A 21,035-nucleotide genomic window follows, 5' to 3' on the forward strand; every position below is an offset into this window, starting at 1 on the left:
GTATGAATAATTCAAAGTGATTTGTTTTGATTTTTAGATTTAAATTAGTTTTCTCAAATTACAGATAAAGAATGGCCTATTCCATTTCAACACAGAACTTTGTTGCGCTTTCAGATCTACATCCAAATCTGGCTCGCCCTGTAAGTCTCAGCAACGTCGTACTTTTGTTCTCAGATGAAATTGTATCTGACTATATTATATTACTGCAAAATTGACATGTATTTAGAGACTCATAGCATCAGTGTAATTGTTAGATATAAAGTACTGTACCTTCTTTGTGTACACACCAGGAAAATGAAAATTGCTGCTGCTGTTGTCCATAGTGTGAGTACTACAACTATAGATATTGACTGAGCAATTCATTATCTGGAAGAATCAGAGACCTCTTTGTATCATTTTAAATGAATGCTGAATTAGTGATTTCACATATAGAGTCAGGACTATGTAGTCACAACACATCAGGGATGTGTGATATTCTTTGGCTACAAGTTATGGACGTAGGGCCTGATCCTGCAACCTCTGCTCAAATAAGTAGTCCCACTGGGCCAAATTCTGAAGTCCTTATTTATTCAGACAAAAATCTTATTGACAGCAGTGGGAGTAAAGATTTCAAGATTATATCCCCAATGGGTTTATTATTATTATTTCTTAATTATTTAAAACAAAAAATGGTCTAGACACTTAATAGATTATAAGACGATAAGGGCTCAGCCTCAGAATACATTAAGATATACAGAAAAGGAAGGGGAATGAGGTGCAACAAAAAATTTCATTGAGCAGCGAAATTTAGTATTACTTGTTAGTTCTATGATCTGTGTTTAGATTTATTACTGTATATATATCTATATTATGTTTTCTATCATTTAACTGTTAACACTTTGAGTGAGGACCAAGACTACTGTATTCATGAGAGTAAAGCTTTCAAGATTAGGCCTATAATATACACTAGCATAACTGTCCTTTGCATTTTAACTCATTGACTTTGTATTATCAAAATAGGAAATCCCAGTGCATGTATTTAATTTTCATTCTTTGCTTTTCAAGTTTAGATTTTAATATTCTGGGCTATATCATTCCTTCTGCTGCAGAAACTCCATCTCCAGTTTTCATAGTCCCCTCAGTCATGGGCTATAATGGTCTTCACTAGACCACCAATGACATCATGTCTCAAATGTTTTGTGCTACTCAGTGCAGGAGCCTGGAGAACAGAGACTGAATTTCAGCTTGGATGCACTGAGAACTGTGGTGTTGTATCCAGATATCTCCACAGATCTAAGGGTATCTGAATGGTTGCAGGATCATACATGCTACAGAAGTTCTGATGACATTGAAACAGAGTTGAAAACACATGGAATTTTCCAAGTACTTTTCCTGTTGCCACAGCTTTTCTATGGGAGAGGACAATTTAGTCCGATGTTCTTGTCTATTTTAAATAATAAAAGCTGGGTAATCACAAAAGGAACTGAAGCAGATGAGATATTTTTACACACACCTTGGTATTTTGTGCTGTCATTTTCAACTTTTCATAAATTCTCCCTGTCCCAGCAAAATGCATTAAAGTCTTTGTCGTTTGTCATCACTCACAAATAAATTGATCCACCAGCTCAGTTAAAATACATTCTCTTTTAAAAGCAAAATTGTAATTTTTGAGTGCAGCAGATAGTTTTCATTTGAGAAACATCCAATTACTACAAATTAAACCTGACTCAATACATGTTAAACTAATGAGTACATATTTTAATTAGTTAAAATTAGTTTTTAGATTACTGTAGTATAATTTTATTTTGTTAGGAAAGGCTGAAATAAATTATCCTTCAGGTTAAAGTTTTAAGACGTTAAATCACATGTTCAGATTCCAAGAACTAACTCCCTATTACTAGCAATGACATACAGGATGTGTTGCAAGCTCATTTGATTGCCGTTCCGCCTGGCTTAAAAAAACTGAACAATGTTATGTGGATTGATAGAAAACGCTATATGAAAGAAAGCTCTGAAGACCTCAAGGAAGTTACACTGTATTAAACACATGCTCCTGATGAAATCCTTTAAATAAATATAGGATAGGACAATTACTGTGCTCCACCTAGTGACTGAAAGTAAACTATAAACATGGGCTCATGTTCTGAGCAGACTTACACTGTGTACCCCCAGAGAAATAGGTGGCTAGCATGAGGTTGTAAATTAGTGCAGAATTCAACCTATATTGACCACTAAATTGTTACATTTGCAAATACCAATTAACTGGGTCATATATTCCATCTGTTGTTGGAACAACAAAATTGCAGGGACATCCACTGAATGTAAGTGCAAGTGCTGTGCAGAGATGTTGTCCATTCCAAAACGCAAATATAAATGATACATGCTCTGTGACCACTGGAGTGGTCCAAGAGAGCAAGTGGCAGTTGGTCAACTAGTGGGAACTAAACTGGGGATACTAAGACTGCAGAAGTGGTAGGCAGCTTGACGGTCTTCACTTTTTAGGCCTTCACATTCTGTCCTCTTCAATTTACCACCTCTCATCCACTATTAAGATGCTGACTCCTGGCTCCAGTCAGCCCACAATGTCAGTCTCCATTGCCCATTTGCTAAATTTCCAAACAACCACCTTTGTGCTTTTTCCCATGCTGTCTTTCACATTTGGTAGGCACGCTGCATAAACATCTGCAAAGCTACCTCATTATACTGCTTCCAAAACCTCCTTTTCTGTGTTGCCTACAAAAAACTTGAGCGTGAATCAAAGAATCATAGAATATCAGGGTTGGAAAGGACCTCAGGAAGTCAGGCTGGTGGGGTGCTGAGACCACTATTTATCATGCTGACCAATGTGGATTATTTCCTTGTACTCCTCATTTTCCTGTATCTATCTGTTGTCTTTCTTATACTTGGATTGTAAATTCTTTAGGGTGGGGACCATTTTTTGTGTTTGTACAGCACCTAGCACAATGGGATCCTGGTCAATGACAGCTACAGTAATATAAATAACAACAAAGAGGCTGAAAGCCATAGGGTCTCTCTCCACTGTGAATTTAAACAGCTCTTGGACTAGTACATTTTTGGGAGCCACATGCCATGCCTACAACATAATCCAGCTATCCCTGCCTATCTGAGGGGAAGACAGTGAAAATTATAGACATTTTTTAGGTAACCTTTTTCCTCCCACAGCTTTTTACACAGGCAAATGTTTGGGCCTCTTTTACCATTTTGTACTAGTTACTTTTTTTCTTATAAAATTGAATGTTTATGTTTAAGCCATTCATTTATGTGGCACTGTGGAATAAATACATTAAAATGGTTATCAGTCAATAATATGTTTATTATCATCTGAGTATAGGTCCATGAAATCTAATTTATCATATGCATCTGTGTTTAATATTTGTATTCTATAATCTTTTTTTATTTTGCAGAGTATAATCGGTGTAGTTATTGGGAAAACAGATGTCAAAGGTTTTCCAGACCGAAAAAGTAGAGTTATTTTTTTAATTTTAGTTTCTCATATGGTATAACTTTGCTTGTATGACTAAAACAAAATTATTTAGTTTTCTTTGTGTTAAAAAAAATAGAAAAGATCAAACTTATTTTTTCAGAGACAGAAGGAACAGTTTTAATTTGGCAAAACTCTCATCAGTTTTGTTTTTCAAAACCCCAAAGCAGAGGTGCTTGAGATCCATAGTCCCTAACCCTAGCTCAGGGCATGGAGAAGATGATGCCAATTTTGGCCCCTCTCTAATTGAGAACATTTCAGAAATATTGCTGTTTTTTATGTTAATTCTTTGTCTTAATAGAAGTGTTAAGGGTGTATTTTGAAGAGTGAAGCAAATAGGGCTGTTTAGGTCTCAGTGGCACAGATTCATGCACTGCATACATTTTAAATTGTATGAGAACAGTGTTTTGTAAGTAATTTATTGGAATTGAAAGGTACCAAACTGACAGCGCTGAAGAGTGAGGTTGTCTGTTTATCCAGAGAACAGGTATGGCTAGGGTGGCCAGATAGAAAGTGTGAAAAATCAGGACAGGGTTGTGGGGTAATAGACACCCATATAAGAAAAAAAGCCCCAAATATCGGAACTGTCCCTATAAAATCGGAACATCTGGTCACCCTAGGTATGGCCCAGATATTGTTAGGAAATGCCTTCAGGGAGAGAGGATACTTCAGTCTCCATGACATTCACTGCTCAGTCCTGCTCCTGGCACTCCCAAGAAGAAGAATCCTCTTTAGGAACATATCTGCATAACTTTTAAATTCAGTGGTTCACAATACATACCAGGATATGTGTCCATGTAATTGTAATCAGAATTATTCTTGCTGTGTGTGGATGACCATGCAGTTTTTATTGAAAACTTACAAATAACAAAGTTACAGTGCAGCATGATCCAAAGACAGCTTCATGGATGAGATTCTGTATTCAGCAAAGAAATAGCAGCCTAGCAGGAGGAAGGAGCAAAGGGTGACTTTTTCTCATCTTTGCTCCCTCCTGATCCTGGACTGTTCCAAATGCTGGAGAGGCCCCTTGTATAACTAAGCTATGGTGGCTTCCCAAGACTACCCTATGGGCTGCATTGCTGCCTGGAATCTCTGCAGAGCTTTGGCCCTGTCCCACAATGAGTCCCTTCTGTCCCCAGGCATGTCATCTTTGCAAGAGTTTGTGAACAGGTCCTCCAGAGGCAGCCTTAAGGCTGTTCACCTGATTGCCTGCCTGGGGGGAATCAATGCTCCAGCCCATTTGAGCAGTGTAAAGGGGTTGGAGCAGAGGTGAGGATCTCAACCCAAGAGGTTTTTTGCCTCGTACACCTCTATCCCAATATAACACGGCCGATATAACATGAATTCGGATATAATGTGATAAAGCAGCGCGCTGCAGGGGGGCAGAGCTGTGCACTCTGATAGATCAAGGCAAGTTCAATATAACGCGGTTTCACCTATAACGCGGTAAGATTTTTTGGCTCCCAAAGACAACGTCATATCAGGGTAGAGGTGTACCTACACTTCTTCATGCCAGTTTTACTGCTGGGGAGGTTGCTGTAAGCCAAATTCTCTTATCTGTTGAAGTTATACCAGCAGAGAAGTTAGCTCAATATGTTCTCTGTTTAGTGTTGCTTTATCATTTTGCACTGCTATATATTTTTATAGTTGGCTGATCTTAAATCTTTCTCTGATGTACACATAACATTTTCGGTGCATATCTACTGATTTACACTCCTAAACGTACATGATGTTACATAATATAATATTCCATTAAAAGTTGGATGACAAGTGTTTTGCCAAGTGTGGGGAGACTTGCACAGCATCTGTTTGAACCATAGCATTTATTGTTGCCAGACAGCTCCCACTCATGAACACTAAATTTCATAATTAAAAAATCTGCTGACCTCTAGTGGTATTTACCAAATTTCTGTACACTAACTAATTTAACACTTTTATTTAAAGTTATGGTAAAATCTGGTGAAGTATAATAATACTAATATCAGATTGAATTGACATGCTTTCATTCATATCTGATATTAAAAGCATTGTTTCTCTTTTTAGACATTGGATCTGAGAGATACACCTTCAGTTTTACCATTCGAGATTCACCAGCTTACTTTATAAATGTAAATTCTTGGGGCAGAGAGGAGTATGTTAGATCACTTTCAGAAAGTTTTAGAGTAGGTGACTGTGGTGAGTTGGAGTTTACTCTTAACGTATTTCTGTTTGAATATTTTTTCTTGTTAATCAGTGTTATGTGTTTGCGATTTTACTATATTTTCATCTGATGATTCTGAGAACAATTTAATTGGAAACAAATTGTTCAGTTACGTAAGTATAGAGGAAGAGGGAGTAAACCTTTTAGAATTTAAATTCAAGCTACATCAGTTGTCAACAGCACCCCTCCCCCAGATATAACCACTGAATATTGCCACTCAGAACCCATCCATAGTTAATGGATCTACATTTTAACATTGTGCCCAATTATTATTAATCATTAAAAGTAAATTGTGTGTTAAGATAATTTAGCATTTTACTTACATTTTTATTTCAGTTTGTAATTTTTTAAATGATTAGACACAACCTCTTCCCTCTACCAAAAAAATCCCCAACACAATCCACTAAAAAATCCCCAATGCTCCTGATTTATTTGTCCTGTGCCAATGTCTTTTAAAATCAGTAGAAAGAGTCCCATTGTCTTCAGTGGTCTTTGGATCAGGCCTATAAGATGAAAAAGCGCCTGCACAAGGACTGTGCACCACTTTAGTTCCACATAAGCTATATTTTGAGGGCTTAAGTGAGACATGGTATATTGTCCTTGTGTGACCCCTCTGCACAGGTGAGAATTTCACTCTTAAAGCACTTTTAAAATATTTGTAATAACTAAATTTTTGCTATCTAACCTAGAACAAATAAACAATTGCCTAGATACATTTCTCTGTACATATCTGTACTCTTCCTTTTAAAATAATTTTAATATTACTTTTCTATGCTATATTTCATTTCAGTGACAATTGAAAATCCTTTAGTGCAAACAAAGGAACTAGAAAAGGAAGAAAAATTCAATCCCACAACTCCTAGGTAAATTTAAAGTAGGCTTCCAGCTTCATTTTGTGGAATAATCATGATTAATATTGTCTATAATTGTCAGACTAGACAGTTATTATGTGGCAATTTCCCTTGGAATATTGCAAGATTAATGTTATGCATCCATGCTTTCCTCCATCCACTACCACCACCGATTTAATGGCTGGGATACTTGGTTGGATCTGTAAGGTGCTGGACAATTTTTGGTTAAAAGTGGGTGTGTACTGGGATACTGAGTGCTCTGCTGCTCATTGGCCAGCTAGAGAGATTGGTTATTGCTTCCCCCAGTAATTTATTTAAACCATGACCTAGGGTTTTCAAGCCTCTTGTCTATTTTCAGCTGAACCCACCCCCTCTCCCTGTTGTTATGTTATATAGGAACTGTGTGTTTAGGTTGCTCCTCTAACTGATCATCTGTTTAAGTGATCAGGAAGGAATTTTTTCCATCAGGGACACATTGGCTGTGGCCTAGTGGTTTGTTTTTTTTTCCCCCCTCCTTCCTCATATCGTCCAAGAGACACAATTATGTTGAATAGGTGCAGAATTTAGGAATTTCATGTGAGAAACTTTATGAATGTTAGTCATCACAACTTATGGCCAGTGTCCAGTGTGGATAAAAGGCCAAAGGGCCAGCAACCAGAACATCAGAGACGTAGGATTTTGCTGGTGGATCCTAGGTCTGTGGAAAAAAGGGAGACCTTAAGTCCCTGCAGAATGAGGTCCTTCTTTGGGACCCTCTATCCTCTTTGCAGGGGGAAAGTTGAGAGGATTCAGAAGAGCAAGTTGAATCTTTGGGGTAGGCAGTGAAAAGTATACTCTGAGAGTTGTGAGTTATATGGTAGTTGCCCTATAAAACCCACACTGGACCCACTTCAGATTCCTGGTAAAGGGAAATGGGGCAGACAGTGATGTTACATTTTAATAAAGTTGTGGCCTGCTGTTTAAAATGTGTCCATGTATCTGTTGTCATTCACTTGTGGGTCCTGAACAATATATAGTTATATATTCTGCCAAACAGTCTTACAAGGAAAATGTATTTAGTCATGATGTGGACTTTGGGCTTTTGTAGTAATATAGTAAAGATCCTCAGTAGCTAAACATGACTTACATTATGCCTGCAGTAACGTATGTTGAAGTTAATTGAATTTATTCCAAGGATGACTTTGCCCCATTGTGTTTAATTAACACTTTATAATTTTATGGAAAGATGTTTAATCCTGTCAAAAGTTGTTTGCATGTCTTTAGCTGGAAGGCAGTTTAGTACACTATAGCATTTTTTAAAAATAGTTTACATGGTATCACGATTATTTTGGTTTCAGTTAACTTTGTGAAAGGTATCTGAAAATTTTAGATGACACAATGAGATTAACTAGCCCTGTAAATCCTAACCCAGAGTGGAGTTTGTCACAGATGTTGTACAACTGAGTCAAACCTTATCTACTCAAATTCCAGCATGGGATATCGATTGAGGGTTGTTTGTTTGAGAAGGAAAAGCAAGGACCTTTTCCTTTTCTCATATATTCTTCAGGTATTTGAATCTGTAGAGAGGGAACTCCTTTATCCTGGCTAATGTTTCAAATGTGTGTGTGTGTATTATTATTATTAGTAGTAGTATTACTGGTATTTGTCCCAAAAAGTTTACAATCTAAGTACTATAGACTATAGACATTGTTACTGAGTTGCTATCCTAATGGTATGTAATTTAACACTTTGTAAAGCACTTTTTAAATGTTTCATTATATGGAGTATATATCGCAATATAAAAACTACCTGTGAAGTGCTGAAAGGGTGATGGATTTACGTTTTACATTTTTAATAATGCATGTTGACTTCTTGGTAGTAAATATCTATGAAGTATAACATAAACATATCATTTTTCCTTAGGATGGAAAACTGACATGTTGTTATCAAGATATAACAACATGTATTTCCTAACCTTTTATCATCCTCTGTAATAATCCTATAGAAAAACATCAACTGACATTGTTCGCTATGAACTGATGTAACTTTTCACTGGATAGTGTACTAGTGATGTGTAAAATACATTTTTTATGTATTCAATTTAGCTGCTACAAATTATTGCTCAGTGAGACTCATTCAGTGGTCAAAATTTGTTGCCACTATGAAGTGGACACCAAGCTGCTTTCCCTGTTGCATCTACCTGTAAAGGATCCTCAGGATTACTATTCTCTGGGTGACATTGTTGCAAATGGGCAAAGCCTTGATGGAAGAATCATTAATGTGCTTGCAGCAGTGAAGTCGGTAAGTTAGAAGTGCTACAACAAAATGAAGAGGGGTTTTTTTTCTGCTGCAGCCTGATTGATTTCAGTGTAGATTTAGATTTACCGGGTCATGGCTGCCTGAAGCAATTATTTTCTTTTGTCTTGGTCTGCAGTCATATGGATTGAGTTAATACAAGAAACAAAATGCAACATAAGGATTGATGTATATAATATATTGCTTTATCTGATACAAAAATACAAAGGGATAAATTATTTCAATGTTCATATCATACATACAAGTCCACTTTTATGAAGTAAAAATTAATTTATAAAATTAGTTAATAAATATAGTATTTAAGTTTTGGGATGCTATGACTTCTTTGGGATGTGTAAAGCTCTAATTGCAGGCACACACCAGCACATACTGTAGCTTAAAAGATCTGCTTTGTGAATAGAATATCAAGAGGTTTGAGAACACAAGGTACACCTGCATATTTGAGATCACAGCAGAGCCCCAGATATGTTCAGGAATTTATTGCAACTACTGTACCGATGATCTGTTTATGAACTCCAATCCCATTATTCTGAAATACATTCAAGTGTACATGCTAGGCCAAATCCTGGTACTTTCAGTAAACAGATTTTGTATAGGTGATTTCAGTGGAGATTTATGAGAATGGAAACCTTCCAAATCACACACAGTTTTGGGATCATGTCAGCACATGCATAGAAGATATACCTATCTGGAAATCAGCATTTTTTCAAAGTAAACCAGAGTGTCCGTGGATACCTTCACATATATAACTCATTCAGTTTTTATGAAATACACGTTTGGCCCTTTCTCTGAGGGTTAAAGACAACACTGTCAAACTCTGCTTCTCAGGGGCAGCTCCAGGCACCAGCATGCCAAGCGCTCTGCCGGTCACTGCGAGGGTGGCAGGCAGGTTGCCTTTGGCGGCATGCCTGCGGAGGGTCCGATGGTCCCGCAGCTTCGGTGGACCTCCCACAGGCAAGCCGCCGAAGGCAGCCTACCTGCCGTGCTTAGGGCGGCGAACTACCTACAGCCACCCCTGCTGCTTCTTCACAGAATACACAGTCAACCTGTGAAACTTGTCGCGGGGGGATGTTGTGAAGGCAAAACTATAACTAGGTTCAAAAAAAGAATTAGATAAGTTCATGGAGGACAGGCCATCAGTGACTATTAGCTAAGATGGTCAGGGATGCAAACTCATTCTGTATTCTTGCTTGTCATTTTTTATATATTTTAATCATTTTGACTCTTCCTTTCTAGCTTGATTCTTTTTAATTCTTCTATATATTTTAGGTGAATAGTAATATTTTTCATACTTTTCAAGGTTGGGGAGCCAAAGTACTTTACCACTTCGGACAAAAGGAAAGGTCAGAGGTGTGAAGTAAAGCTGTATGATGAAACAGAGTTGTCCTTTGCAATGATTTGGTAAATCATGTACTAAATCATTATTCAAATACACAAATTAAGGCAAGGGTAGATAAAGAAAGAATAAATTGAATGTAGTAAATATTGCCCTAAGCTTGTAGTTAGTTAATTGAAATACAGTATTAATTGGGTGGCCACTGTGCTGAGGAAGCAATATTTATTAAAAGGCAGCAGTATCCATCAAACAATATTACATGTAAAGGATATCTGATAGTGATATGTTATCTTGGATATGTTATCTATTTCTATGAGATATTGACAAACTTACAGCTCAAGAGTGTCAGAGTGAAGCTGAACTACAAATAAATTATGAAAGGTCACCAGTGGTATGGAATAATAAAAAAACTGTTGCCAATCAGACCAATAGACATTTTATTTATGCAAAGAGATGTATTGTTTGCTCCCAAACATAGGTCTACCTTTGCATGAATGTACTTATGCATGCCTATCAGCATTTTCACAGGTAAACAGTTTTATAATTAAATCTTCTAGCAAATATAAACATACTATTAGATATGCATATATGTAGCACCTGCCATTTTAAAATAGCTGTAAGTGCAGTGTATTTCCTCCACAAACCAACCAATTAAAAAGGTCATATAAAAGATAATAAAAGACTAAAGCAGAATTAATAACGGGAAGTGGAGTTAGGGTAAAATGGGATTAAAATGAAAACAAACACTTAGAAATAATGTAGGAAAGTTTTGTAGTTACCTGGTGGGCTATATTTTCAAAATATGCCTGTAGCTGTGTTTGCATAACCAAAATATGCCTGTAGTTGTATTTGCATAACCATTTGGGTGTACATGTCATGTAATCTGTACACCCAAAAGCATTTGTGCTTGTGCACATAGCATACAAATACAGGTTATATAAACCCAGTAATTTGCATCTACAAATAATAGTATGCACACAGAAGTGTTCATGCACAATTAAAGGCTGGACTGGGGTCATTCTGACCATTTTAACTTATACTTAGATCTTTGTTTAATATTTTGGGGAAGGATGAGGGGAATAAATACTCTTTAATGGCATAAATGCTAATCCCTACTATTTTTCATATTTTGTCACCCATGTTCCCAATGCTTTCACTATTAAATAAACGTGTTTTTTTTATTTAGTTGGGATAATGAATCTATCCAGCTTGCGCAGAGTTGGATGCCACGAGAAACAGGTATCCCTTTTCTATTTTTGTGAAAGATTTCTGCTGTTGTTTTTTATCTTTAGTGGGATACTTATTTAAAATAACAAAGAATTATGTTTTTCTGTCCAGTAATATTTGCATCAGAGCTGAGAATAAATTTTGACAAATTTAGGAACTGCATGACTGCGACTGTTATATCAAAAACCATTTTTACAACTAATCCAGGTAAGAGATTGTTAAAGCCCACATATTGTAGGCTATAATAGATAAATAATTCAAGTGCAAGTATTAACTTTTTGGTTCAAATTTAGCTTGCATTAGAATTTAAAAGAAATTTTGAAGCTTTAGCTAAAGAAAAATGTCACCACATACAATAGCTAATTTCTGTCTATCTCACCTATTAATAGTTTTTCTATAACACCTACCATTGTAATATTTAGCACAACTGTCCAATCGGTAGTTAAAACTTAGCTGAGTCTCCTATTAAGCATTGTAACATGAATATTTTTTTCTTTCTCTATTAGGTACAAAATACAAACCCAGTAAAAATAACTTGTAGGTTAATAGGTAGAGTTCTTGGGTCAAACTCAGCCCTCAGATTCTCACATGCATCTTCTAATTTCAGTGAGCAATGAATGTGAGCATTTGAGTGCAGAATTTGGCCCAGTTTATTCATAATTTGTCTGTTTGCAGAGACATATGAACATTTAATTTTAACTAAGAAAAGAATGGCCTGATCTAACACTAGCTGCCTACACAGTGTGTCATCTTCACCAGTTGGAAGCATTCTCTAAGGCTTTGTTTATCCTGTAAATAGCATTGTGCTTGTTTTGTAAAAGTAACAGTTGCATCGTTTCTGAGGGCCAGATGTTCTCATTCCATTGTGTGGGTGGGGTGGAAGGCGTGAATGTGTGAAGATCTGAGCCGAGCCGGTGTCTGTGCAGAACATCAGATCAGCAGCAGGGTTCCCAGACACTTCATTCGAGTCCATGGATGACCCTTGTGTGAACATCATATGTTGGGGACTCTAGATTTTGGGGAGTGGAGAGAGGACAAAGCCAGCCAAGAGCTGCTAAACACAGTTTACTTCCTATTGAATGTGCCCCCCAGTCTCTGGACATTTGGCGCATATATAGATGCTTAGCTCCCTCACTGTGACAAGAATTCCATAAAGATGTGTAGCCATGGCAGGAGAGAGAATGGCAGTACAACCGTGGAGCTAGTTCTGATGCTAGAGAAAAGTGCGGTGCACAGGGGAATCTCTGCTTTGCAGATCTGTGTGGAAGGGTTGGGCCTGTTTTACTTTGACTCCCTGGCCTAAGTGGCCCTCTCACTCCTCCTAGGCCTCTGTCCTTGTGTTAGTGAGATGGTATGGCATTGCTACTATAGCATTTTGCTCATATTTTTAGAGTATTTTTCCCCTCTTGCAGGAAGGGGCAGTCAGGTGCCAAGTGAACAATAATTTCTGGTTTCCCTGCTGCACCTCCATCTATGCTTCCTTCGTGCATCCCATATATGTATTAATGGTTGGAGAATGAAAGAGAGAAGCATCTCTCTGCTCACTGCAGACTGATGTGGCCTTGCTGTTTCCAGAATAAAAATAGCAATAATTTCAGAATTCAGACATTTTACTTGTCATTTTTTGCAGGGGACATTTATTCATAGCTAATTTTCATTTTATATTTTCAAGACACACCAGAAGCAAATATTCTTTTCAACTTCATAAAAGAGAGTGCAGCAACTGGCGCTTTGGATGATATAACTGAGGATCAGTTAAAAGAATCCATAAATTGTAAGCATTCCTCCAGATATTCCTTTGATTTAAATGTGACTCGGTTGCGTAGTACTGTCATTTGCTTTTCGGACCTGTTCCTCCAGCTTTTTTATAGGTTTAAAACTCACTGACTTCAATGGAAAATTTCACCTGTTTAAGAATTTCAGGACCTGACCTTTATCGAGCTGTTTTACAAATTGTCTGGCGATGTTGTGTACCTCAAATGTGGATGGCTATGCGTACTTGCAAACAGCTAGACGTACTATTCTTGGAAATGCACAGGCCTTGGGGAAAGAGACCTAAACTGAATATATCTGAATAAATAAGAAAAAGACAGAGCAAACTATTATATATAAAATACCTATATATGAATATATTTAGAAAAGGAAGCACACAATAAATAGGACAAATATTTTATTTGAAAATGTTTTAGAGTAAAACTTATCTTCTCTGGGTTGGAGCTCTTACTTCTTAAGTATTTTCTTTACTGAATGTCTCACTTTTTTCTATTATGAGCTTGATCCAAAACCCATGAAGGTCAATGGGAGCCTTTCTTTTGATTTCAAATGGGCTTTAGATCAGACCCATTATTCCTTTTTGAACTTTGTCCTTTTTTTTATTTAGTGGTGTTTTCTTGGACATATTTAACATTTTCCTTTCAACTTTAGTGCAGACTATAGTTGACATTTATACTGTGGAGCAGTTAAAGGTAAAAGCTTTGCAGAATGAGGGAAAACCTGAACCAGTCTATGGCATTATTTACGCTTATATTTCTACACTGAACATTGATACTGATACATCTAAAATTATACGAAACAGGTGGTAAGCAGTTGTTTATATTTTAACTTTATATAAAAAACATTTGCCCTCCTCTCCTTTACCCCAACACTACTGAGATCAAACAATGTTTAGCTTAGTTCCAGGAAAGTGAAATGAAACTGCTCTGCATGAGGGGGAAAGGGGGGAATCTGGTCTTGTTAGAATGGAGGGTTTCAGATGTGTACTTTGTCAGAGATGATTAGAGATAGAGCCTGCCCTCTCTGGCTTTTGGAGGGAGAGAGGAGAGTAAGGGCCAGTTTGTCTCTGTATGAGTGTAAAAGATGAACGAATCTGGTTGGAAGGAAGAGTCCATTGGAAGGGTGGGTTTGGAGGAAGATCAGGTGGTCTAGGGAACAATTTCAAATTGACGATAAATAACTGTATAGCTGTTGTAATTAATACTTTGTCTTTTCCTGTTCCTTGCAGTTCAGGGTGCCACTATGTGGTCAATGAAATGTCAAACACATGCACTTTCTGCAATGACAACTCTTCAGATGCTAAGTCTGTCTTTACCAGTTTTGATTTACTAGTTGATCTTACAGATCACACAGGCACTCTACGTTCATGTAACCTCTCAGATGTTGTAGCTGAGGAAACATTAAGCTGCACGGTAAATAACAGAAATCCGTTTCCCCTGGCTGATCTGATCTAAGAGTGTGAAGTTCCAGCTGTGTGAAGCAAGCCAAAAAGTACTATTATTGCTATATTATGTTTGTACTCCTTACACAGTAGAACCTCGGCATTACAAACACCTCAGGAAAGGAGGTTGTTCGTAACTCTGAAATGTTTGTAACTAAACAAAATGTTATGGTTATTCTTTCAAAAGTTTACAACAGAACCTTGACTTAAACAGCTTTGAAACTTTACTATGCAGAAGAAAAATCCTGCTTTCCCTTTATTTTTTAGTAGTTTACATTTAACACAGTGCTGTACTGTATTTGCTTTTTTACACACACACATATATATATATATATATATAAAGTTCTGCTGCCTATGTACTTCTGATTCCAAATGATGGGTGTGGTTAACTGGTCAGTTTTAACCTCTGGTTCATAACTCTGAGATTCTACTGTATAGCTAGGGACTATCAAATTCCTAGAAAGAAGGAATCATGTTTATATTTATTTAGGAATTTATAACGGTGCCAATCCTCTTAGAACTTTACTTTAAAAGAGATTCAACAGAAGATCCCTATTTTTTTCATTTTAAAAATTACACTTTCCTGGAGACATAATTGATATTTCCATTAATCTCCCTCCCTGAACATTAAGCAGTTTATTTTACTCAATATATCTATGTAATTATAAAACATGCATCTCTCTGATATTTGATAGCTTTACAAGTTTATTAAAGTGAACAGCTTCTCTCTCTTTCCATCCGCCAGTCGGTGGGAAGCATTTCTGTTTGCTAATATTTTTTTTGGTGAGGTATGGTTGTTGGAACATTAGACTGAAGAAATGAGTTTTACATTTTCCTTTGAGGGCATTAAGTTTGTGGTCATTCTAGTATCTTCTGAAAGTGATTTTAACTCACATGTATATTTTAATATGTTTCAGAAATAAGTGTGTTTGATCATTTCAACAGGTACATGAATTCCTCACTCTGACGGAAGAGCAGAAGACAGCATTAAAATGGCACCTTCTTCTTGAACGAAGCAAAATTTATTTTAAAGTAAGTATGTAGTGTTATCACTAAACAAGTAAACCATTTGTTAGTGTCAGTTAGAGAAAGGATTTTTTTTATATTAAAATAAAATGATGTTTAACAGTCATAAGAGTCACCTAGTGTACTTGTTCACAGTTAAACGGTCTATGAATTTATATGCATATAATTGTTGTATAATACAATATAATACCAGAAAATAAATGTCCTCATTACTGGGTTTGGACAGCAGGGTGGCTACTTCTGTAGGCCTTACTCAGGCAAAATCTGAGTGAGACCTGTAGGATCTGGCCACTGCTGACCAGGACCCTAGTCTTCTTAAGAGTTGTGCATGTGCTTAACTGTAAACATATTAGTACCATTGACCTAATTAGCACTACTCATGTGCATAAACTTAAGTATGTGTATGTTTGTAGGATCAGGGACCAAGGTACATGTTTGATTATATTGTACTGTGTCTAGGATTATGTAAATATTATCTTTCATATTAAATTATGCAAATTAAAACCTTTTTTTTTTTTTTTTTAAAAACCATGGCTTTGCCTTTGGGGAAGGGAATATGATAGTATCTAGAGTCCCTAGCTATCTTGGGAATGGCAACAATAATACAGACCCACACGGCTGGAGAAGTAAATTGTTAAAACATTTGCTGCTTTTGATGCCTGATTTGATGCCTGATTTTTTTTTAAACCATACACTTTACTGTGCACTGTACAGTACTCCCTGTTTTAATAAAATGGCCTGTTATAGAGCTACTGTAACCTGGCTTCAAACTTTTCTTTAACATTCATTAAACTTAACTCTTTATAACACATACCTCTCCTTAGCCCACACAGTCTCTGGTTCCCATCAAATGGAAGCATTTATCTTTGACAGCCATAGGCATATAAGCAATATGCTTCATTGAGATGGGAGACGTATATAACTTTGAAAACAAAAAGTTTTGAAATGTTTTGCAGAAAAAATACAATTCTTTATTTTTACAGTTGGTTTTGTCACCCAGTTTGAGAACCGGATTGAGAGTGAACTTGCTTTCATGCAAACTAGCAGATCCTGTAGAGGCCAGTCAGAGCTTGTCAGGAAAAGGAAGAAAATAACATTGTTTGGCTTTTTAACAGCTGGAAGGATTTAAAAAAGTTGTACTGCATTGAAATGACATTATTATAAAAAAAAGATGTTTGATGCAATACTTGTATTTTGTTAAATGTATTTAGATTGGTAAAAGAGAAACAGGTTTATTACTGAACTTTACAAATGGGCCTATATCTTCTTGATCTTTCCGTTTTATATTATTCATCTTAGAAAAGCTTATTTAGGGGTCATTTTAGGAAAAAATCTGTCTGGCATCTAGATGCACTTTCTGTTGAATTAAGCCCCTTAAGCAGAAAGAGAAACAATTTTCATTCAGTTTATAATAAATTCTGAAAAATGCTCAAAGGGATAACAAACAGTTATTTAATCTAAACTGCCCACATGTTTTTATTACAATATACCCCATAGGAAAGAAATTCTAAAAGTATAATTCTTGAATTATTGCAGTAGATATGATCTGTGATCTTGTATAGCATGGGAGAATAGCGATCACAATGCAATAAAAACAAAATTCTCTCTAGCCAAAAATGATCTTCTGTGACTGCTGGCTCACTGAAATTCTGTGTTCTCTAGCCAAAGAGAATAACCACTCCTTTTTGGGGAAAATTCCTGTAATTCTAAATTACAAAACACAATAGACCAGTGGTTCTCAACCAGGGGTACATGTACCCCTATGGGTACACAGAGGTCTTCCAGGGGGTACATCAGCTCATCTAGATATTTGCCTAGTTTTACAACAAGCTACATAAAAAGCACTAGCGAAGTCAGTAGAAATTTCATACGACTTCTTTATACTGCTCTATAGACTATACACTGAAATGTAAGTACAATATTTATATTCCAATTGATTTATTTTATAATTATATGGTAAAAATGAGAAAGTAAGCAATTTTTCAGTAATAGTGCACTGTGACATTTTTGTATTTTTATGTTTGATTTTGTAAGTATGTAGTTTTTAAGTGAGGTGAAACTTTTGGGGGGGACAAGACAAATCAGACTCCTGAAAGAGTTACAGTACTCTGGAAAGGTTAAGAGCTGTCACAATAGACCTTCTGTGCTTCCTGCTTCTCCACAATGGAGTTGTGTAGACTCTCCAGCTCAATGTCTACATATGGCAATCAGACTTCTTAAGAATGACACTGCACCGAGCTTGTCCGCAGATTCCATCAGAATGGGGTGCTTCTGACATGGAGGTGTTTTTTCCCCACAGAAATTAGTCAGCTTGACATGAACTTAGAAGGGACCACAGTCCAAAGCTGACGAAATGATTCCAAACATGACTGTCTGCTTTAAAATGGAACCATAGTTTAACTGTATTAGAGGATAACCGTGGTTGCAATCAGGCCCTCAGTACAATTCTATTTGTAGTATAGATGAGATCCTACAATGTATGGGAAGATAGAGCCCAAAGCATGCTATGAACAGCTCTCTCTTACTTGAGGAACGGATGTCTGTGAGGGAAGAACAGAAGGCCCAAGATGCACATCCCAGACATAAAAAATGTGATTAGAATACCTTTGCACTGAAAAATTCTCTGTCCAAAAAGCTTTACCAGCTGTTAACCCATTGCTAAGCCCACGTCCCCTTTCCTTTTGGTTACGCGTGACTCCTATTCTAGGTCACCTAGGTCATCTATTTGCTGCCCAGCTATATTTGAGGAGGAAAAGGGATTTTTTAAAATAGGGAATCTCAATCTTTTCCACAATATATACCACATCTTAGAATGTCTGTGGACTACATCTTTCTGCATACTTGAGTGCACTGGCCACCTTTTCCCCCCAATCATGAACCTGTAACATTGCTGCGATAACAGGAATTGTTTACGTGGGAAACTATAGTTATAAAACTATTTTATTTTTTCCTGTATTTTGATATTACCAAGCACCTGGAAATAAGGAAAGCCAGTACCAGGTGACCAACCATAAACTAATAGAAATTCTGCCACTATGCACAGTGTTAAGTGGAAAGCTATTTGTGGGGTTTGGGCTTCTGGAACAGGCTGATCTTTCCTCTCATTAAGTTGGCCTTCTGCAGAAGCTGTGAACTTTCAATGCTGAGAGTATCAAGGGGATTTTCTATTGAACAAGACACTTTGCTTATGTGGCAATTGGATCCCAACTGCTGAAAATTTCCCTAAAGCTGTTTTGTTTTGTACTAATACCTGGATCAAGTAATTCTCTTTAAAGCCACAGTTTGCTGGAAGTAATGGTATAATTTTAAATTTTTCTAATTTCAGTAAATATTAAATGAAAGCACTTAGCAAAGGTGAAAGAGCCTTGTTTATCACCATTTTATAGTTGGCTGTGTTTTATAAAATGCCTTTCCCCTTCTGGCTGCCCAATGACTTGTACGGATGCAGCATTCACCTCTGAATTAGGAGCACCCAGCTTTCTCCTCAAAACTTGTTAATCAGCCACCAGAAGGCTTATGCAGTGCTGCAGTTAAGGAGACCTCCTGGCAATCACGTGCATGATTTTGAGGTCATATAATTCCAAGTTAATTACCAGACTAGCTAAAAATATACTGTATATTGTGTATGCCAGCTATCCTTTAATTTTTTAACCTCCTTTCAAAAACAATTTGCTTTTAATGACAGTCACATAAAAGAAGCAAACATGCACCTGTGGTGCGGTATACCACAGTGATTTTTTCCTTTAACAAGACCAAATTTCATGTGCCGATAATGTCACTTTGCCCCACCAAAAAATTAATGGGCAGTAAAAAAAGTGGTGAGAATAATGCTGATTTTCTTAAACAATTTTAAATTTGTGGACATTTATTTCTAAGGGCCTCCGCGTGCCTTAGCAAAAATCGATGTTTCTTTTAAAGACAATATGCGTGGAGCACTACGTTAGTTTTAGGATTAGGGCAAAAACGGTATGACAGAACATTTAATTTAAACCAATTTCATTAGAGTACTTCCTAAACTGGCATTTCATCACAATTCCCTTTCTCTCACACACTCCCAACTGTCCTTTTTAAAGCTGCTTTCTTTAAATATAACACATTAACCAGATTGCTTGAGTGCCTCTCTACCATATACATATTTTTAGCTGGATCTGTGTGCCATTCAATAATGTGAAAAGCTTGACCTTCACAACAGTGGTAGTCCTTATCTGGGGCCTTTATAAGAAGGCTCACAAAACCTAATTTAGCTCAGTACGTTTGATTCTTCATTGTTTCCAAGAGGATTGGGCGATACATTCTTTTAGGCTGCTGGGGAACAGACATCTAGGTATTTCTTCATTCTTTGGCTGTTTTAAAAGGCAGCTGTAGAGCGCTCCCCCAAAAGAAATGACAGATTCCCCCATCAAGATTGGCGTGATTGCTGTGCCACCTTAAACTGCATACTGAGGATGCCATTTATTCCAGCATGTATCTCGTCGTGCTCCTGTACAGCAGAAACACCTTTAGGGCTACCTGTCAAAATCAGATCCCCTTCTTCCAGTGTGATGATTTCACTGATATAACTGATGATGTAGGGGATAGAGAAAATCATAGAAGAGGTTTCCCCTTCTTGCCTCAGCTCACCATTTACCTTGAGCCAGATCTGCAGCTTGTGTGGGTCTGGTATCTTTTCCTTGGGCACAAAATCACTAACCGGACACGATGTATTGAAGCCTTTGGCTAAGGTCCAGGGAAGACCCTTTTTCTTGCACTCAGCTTGGGTGTCCCTGGCTGTCATGTCCAAGCACAGGGCATAACCTGCCACGTAGCCCATAGCAGCCTCCTGGGAGACAGCATGGGCTTTCTTCCCAATCACCACTCCCAGCTCCACCTCGTGGTGCAGACTGTTGCAGTAGTAAGGCTTGATAATGGGGTCTCCTTCCCGGACATAGGCTGAGGAAGGCTTCAGGAAAAACAGGGGCTCGCTAGGGAGAGCATTTTTCAGCTCCTTGGCATGCTCTGCATAATTCCTCCCCACGCAGATGATGTTTCTGCCCCATTCCCAGAACCTGGCCAAAGGCTTGGAAGAAGCCATAATCCCTGCAAACTTCCTTCTGCGTCAGAAGATGAACTATGACCAGGGCAGAACAATCATCCGACAGCTACGGCTGGCCAGAGGAGACACATTTTTTCTGCACCAATCCAATTGCTCTCAGCTGAAAACCATAGAGTTGTCTATGAATACATGGCTCCGCCCCTGCTTTTTCCCTGGGCGAAGCTGCAATCAGTGAATTTAATGCATTGCTAGCCACCCTCCCTGCTCCGTATCAGCACATATTACCTTCCTTTCAAATGCTGTGCAATGGGTACTTTACAGCTTACCAGCCGTTTGAAGGAATAAAATGCACCAGGGCAAGTTGCACGTGGCA

The 21,035-nt window shown here is 37.4% G+C and overlaps 2 protein-coding genes across 2 annotated transcripts; one reads left to right on the forward strand and one right to left on the reverse strand.

Annotated features, from left to right (window-relative positions):
* Positions 1–71: 71 nt before the first annotated feature.
* Positions 72–16,724, forward strand: MEIOB (meiosis specific with OB-fold). The gene is made up of 13 exons (XM_050967285.1): positions 72–140; positions 3,405–3,462; positions 5,525–5,656; positions 6,472–6,544; positions 8,617–8,812; positions 10,128–10,228; positions 11,350–11,402; positions 11,502–11,597; positions 13,063–13,164; positions 13,815–13,968; positions 14,392–14,575; positions 15,550–15,636; positions 16,614–16,724. Exons 1-13 carry the CDS (start codon positions 72–74, stop codon positions 16,722–16,724), a joined length of 1,416 nt encoding a protein of 471 aa, XP_050823242.1.
* Positions 16,579–21,012, reverse strand: FAHD1 (fumarylacetoacetate hydrolase domain containing 1). Its single transcript, XM_050967312.1, has one exon. The coding sequence runs from the start codon at positions 20,699–20,701 to the stop codon at positions 20,030–20,032; it is 672 nt and encodes a 223-aa protein (XP_050823269.1). The 5' UTR covers positions 20,702–21,012; the 3' UTR covers positions 16,579–20,029.
* Positions 21,013–21,035: the final 23 nt, after the last annotated feature.

The sequence above is a fragment of the Gopherus flavomarginatus genome, chromosome 9 (genome assembly GCF_025201925.1).
Source record: "Gopherus flavomarginatus isolate rGopFla2 chromosome 9, rGopFla2.mat.asm, whole genome shotgun sequence".
NCBI classification, from domain to species: domain Eukaryota; kingdom Metazoa; phylum Chordata; order Testudines; family Testudinidae; genus Gopherus; species Gopherus flavomarginatus.

Excerpts from the sequence above, each read along its gene's own strand:
- MEIOB (XM_050967285.1), top strand. The coding sequence starts at position 72 with ATGGCCTATTCCATTTCAACACAGAACTTTGTTGCGCTTTCAGATCTA. Across the intron at positions 3,463-5,524 it reads AGGTTTTCCAGACCGAAAAA|ACATTGGATCTGAGAGATAC; the intron begins GTAGAGTTATTT and ends TTCTCTTTTTAG. Across the intron at positions 6,545-8,616 it reads TTCAATCCCACAACTCCTAG|CTGCTACAAATTATTGCTCA; the intron begins GTAAATTTAAAG and ends TATTCAATTTAG.
- FAHD1 (XM_050967312.1), bottom strand. The coding sequence starts at position 20,701 with ATGGCTTCTTCCAAGCCTTTGGCCAGGTTCTGGGAATGGGGCAGAAAC.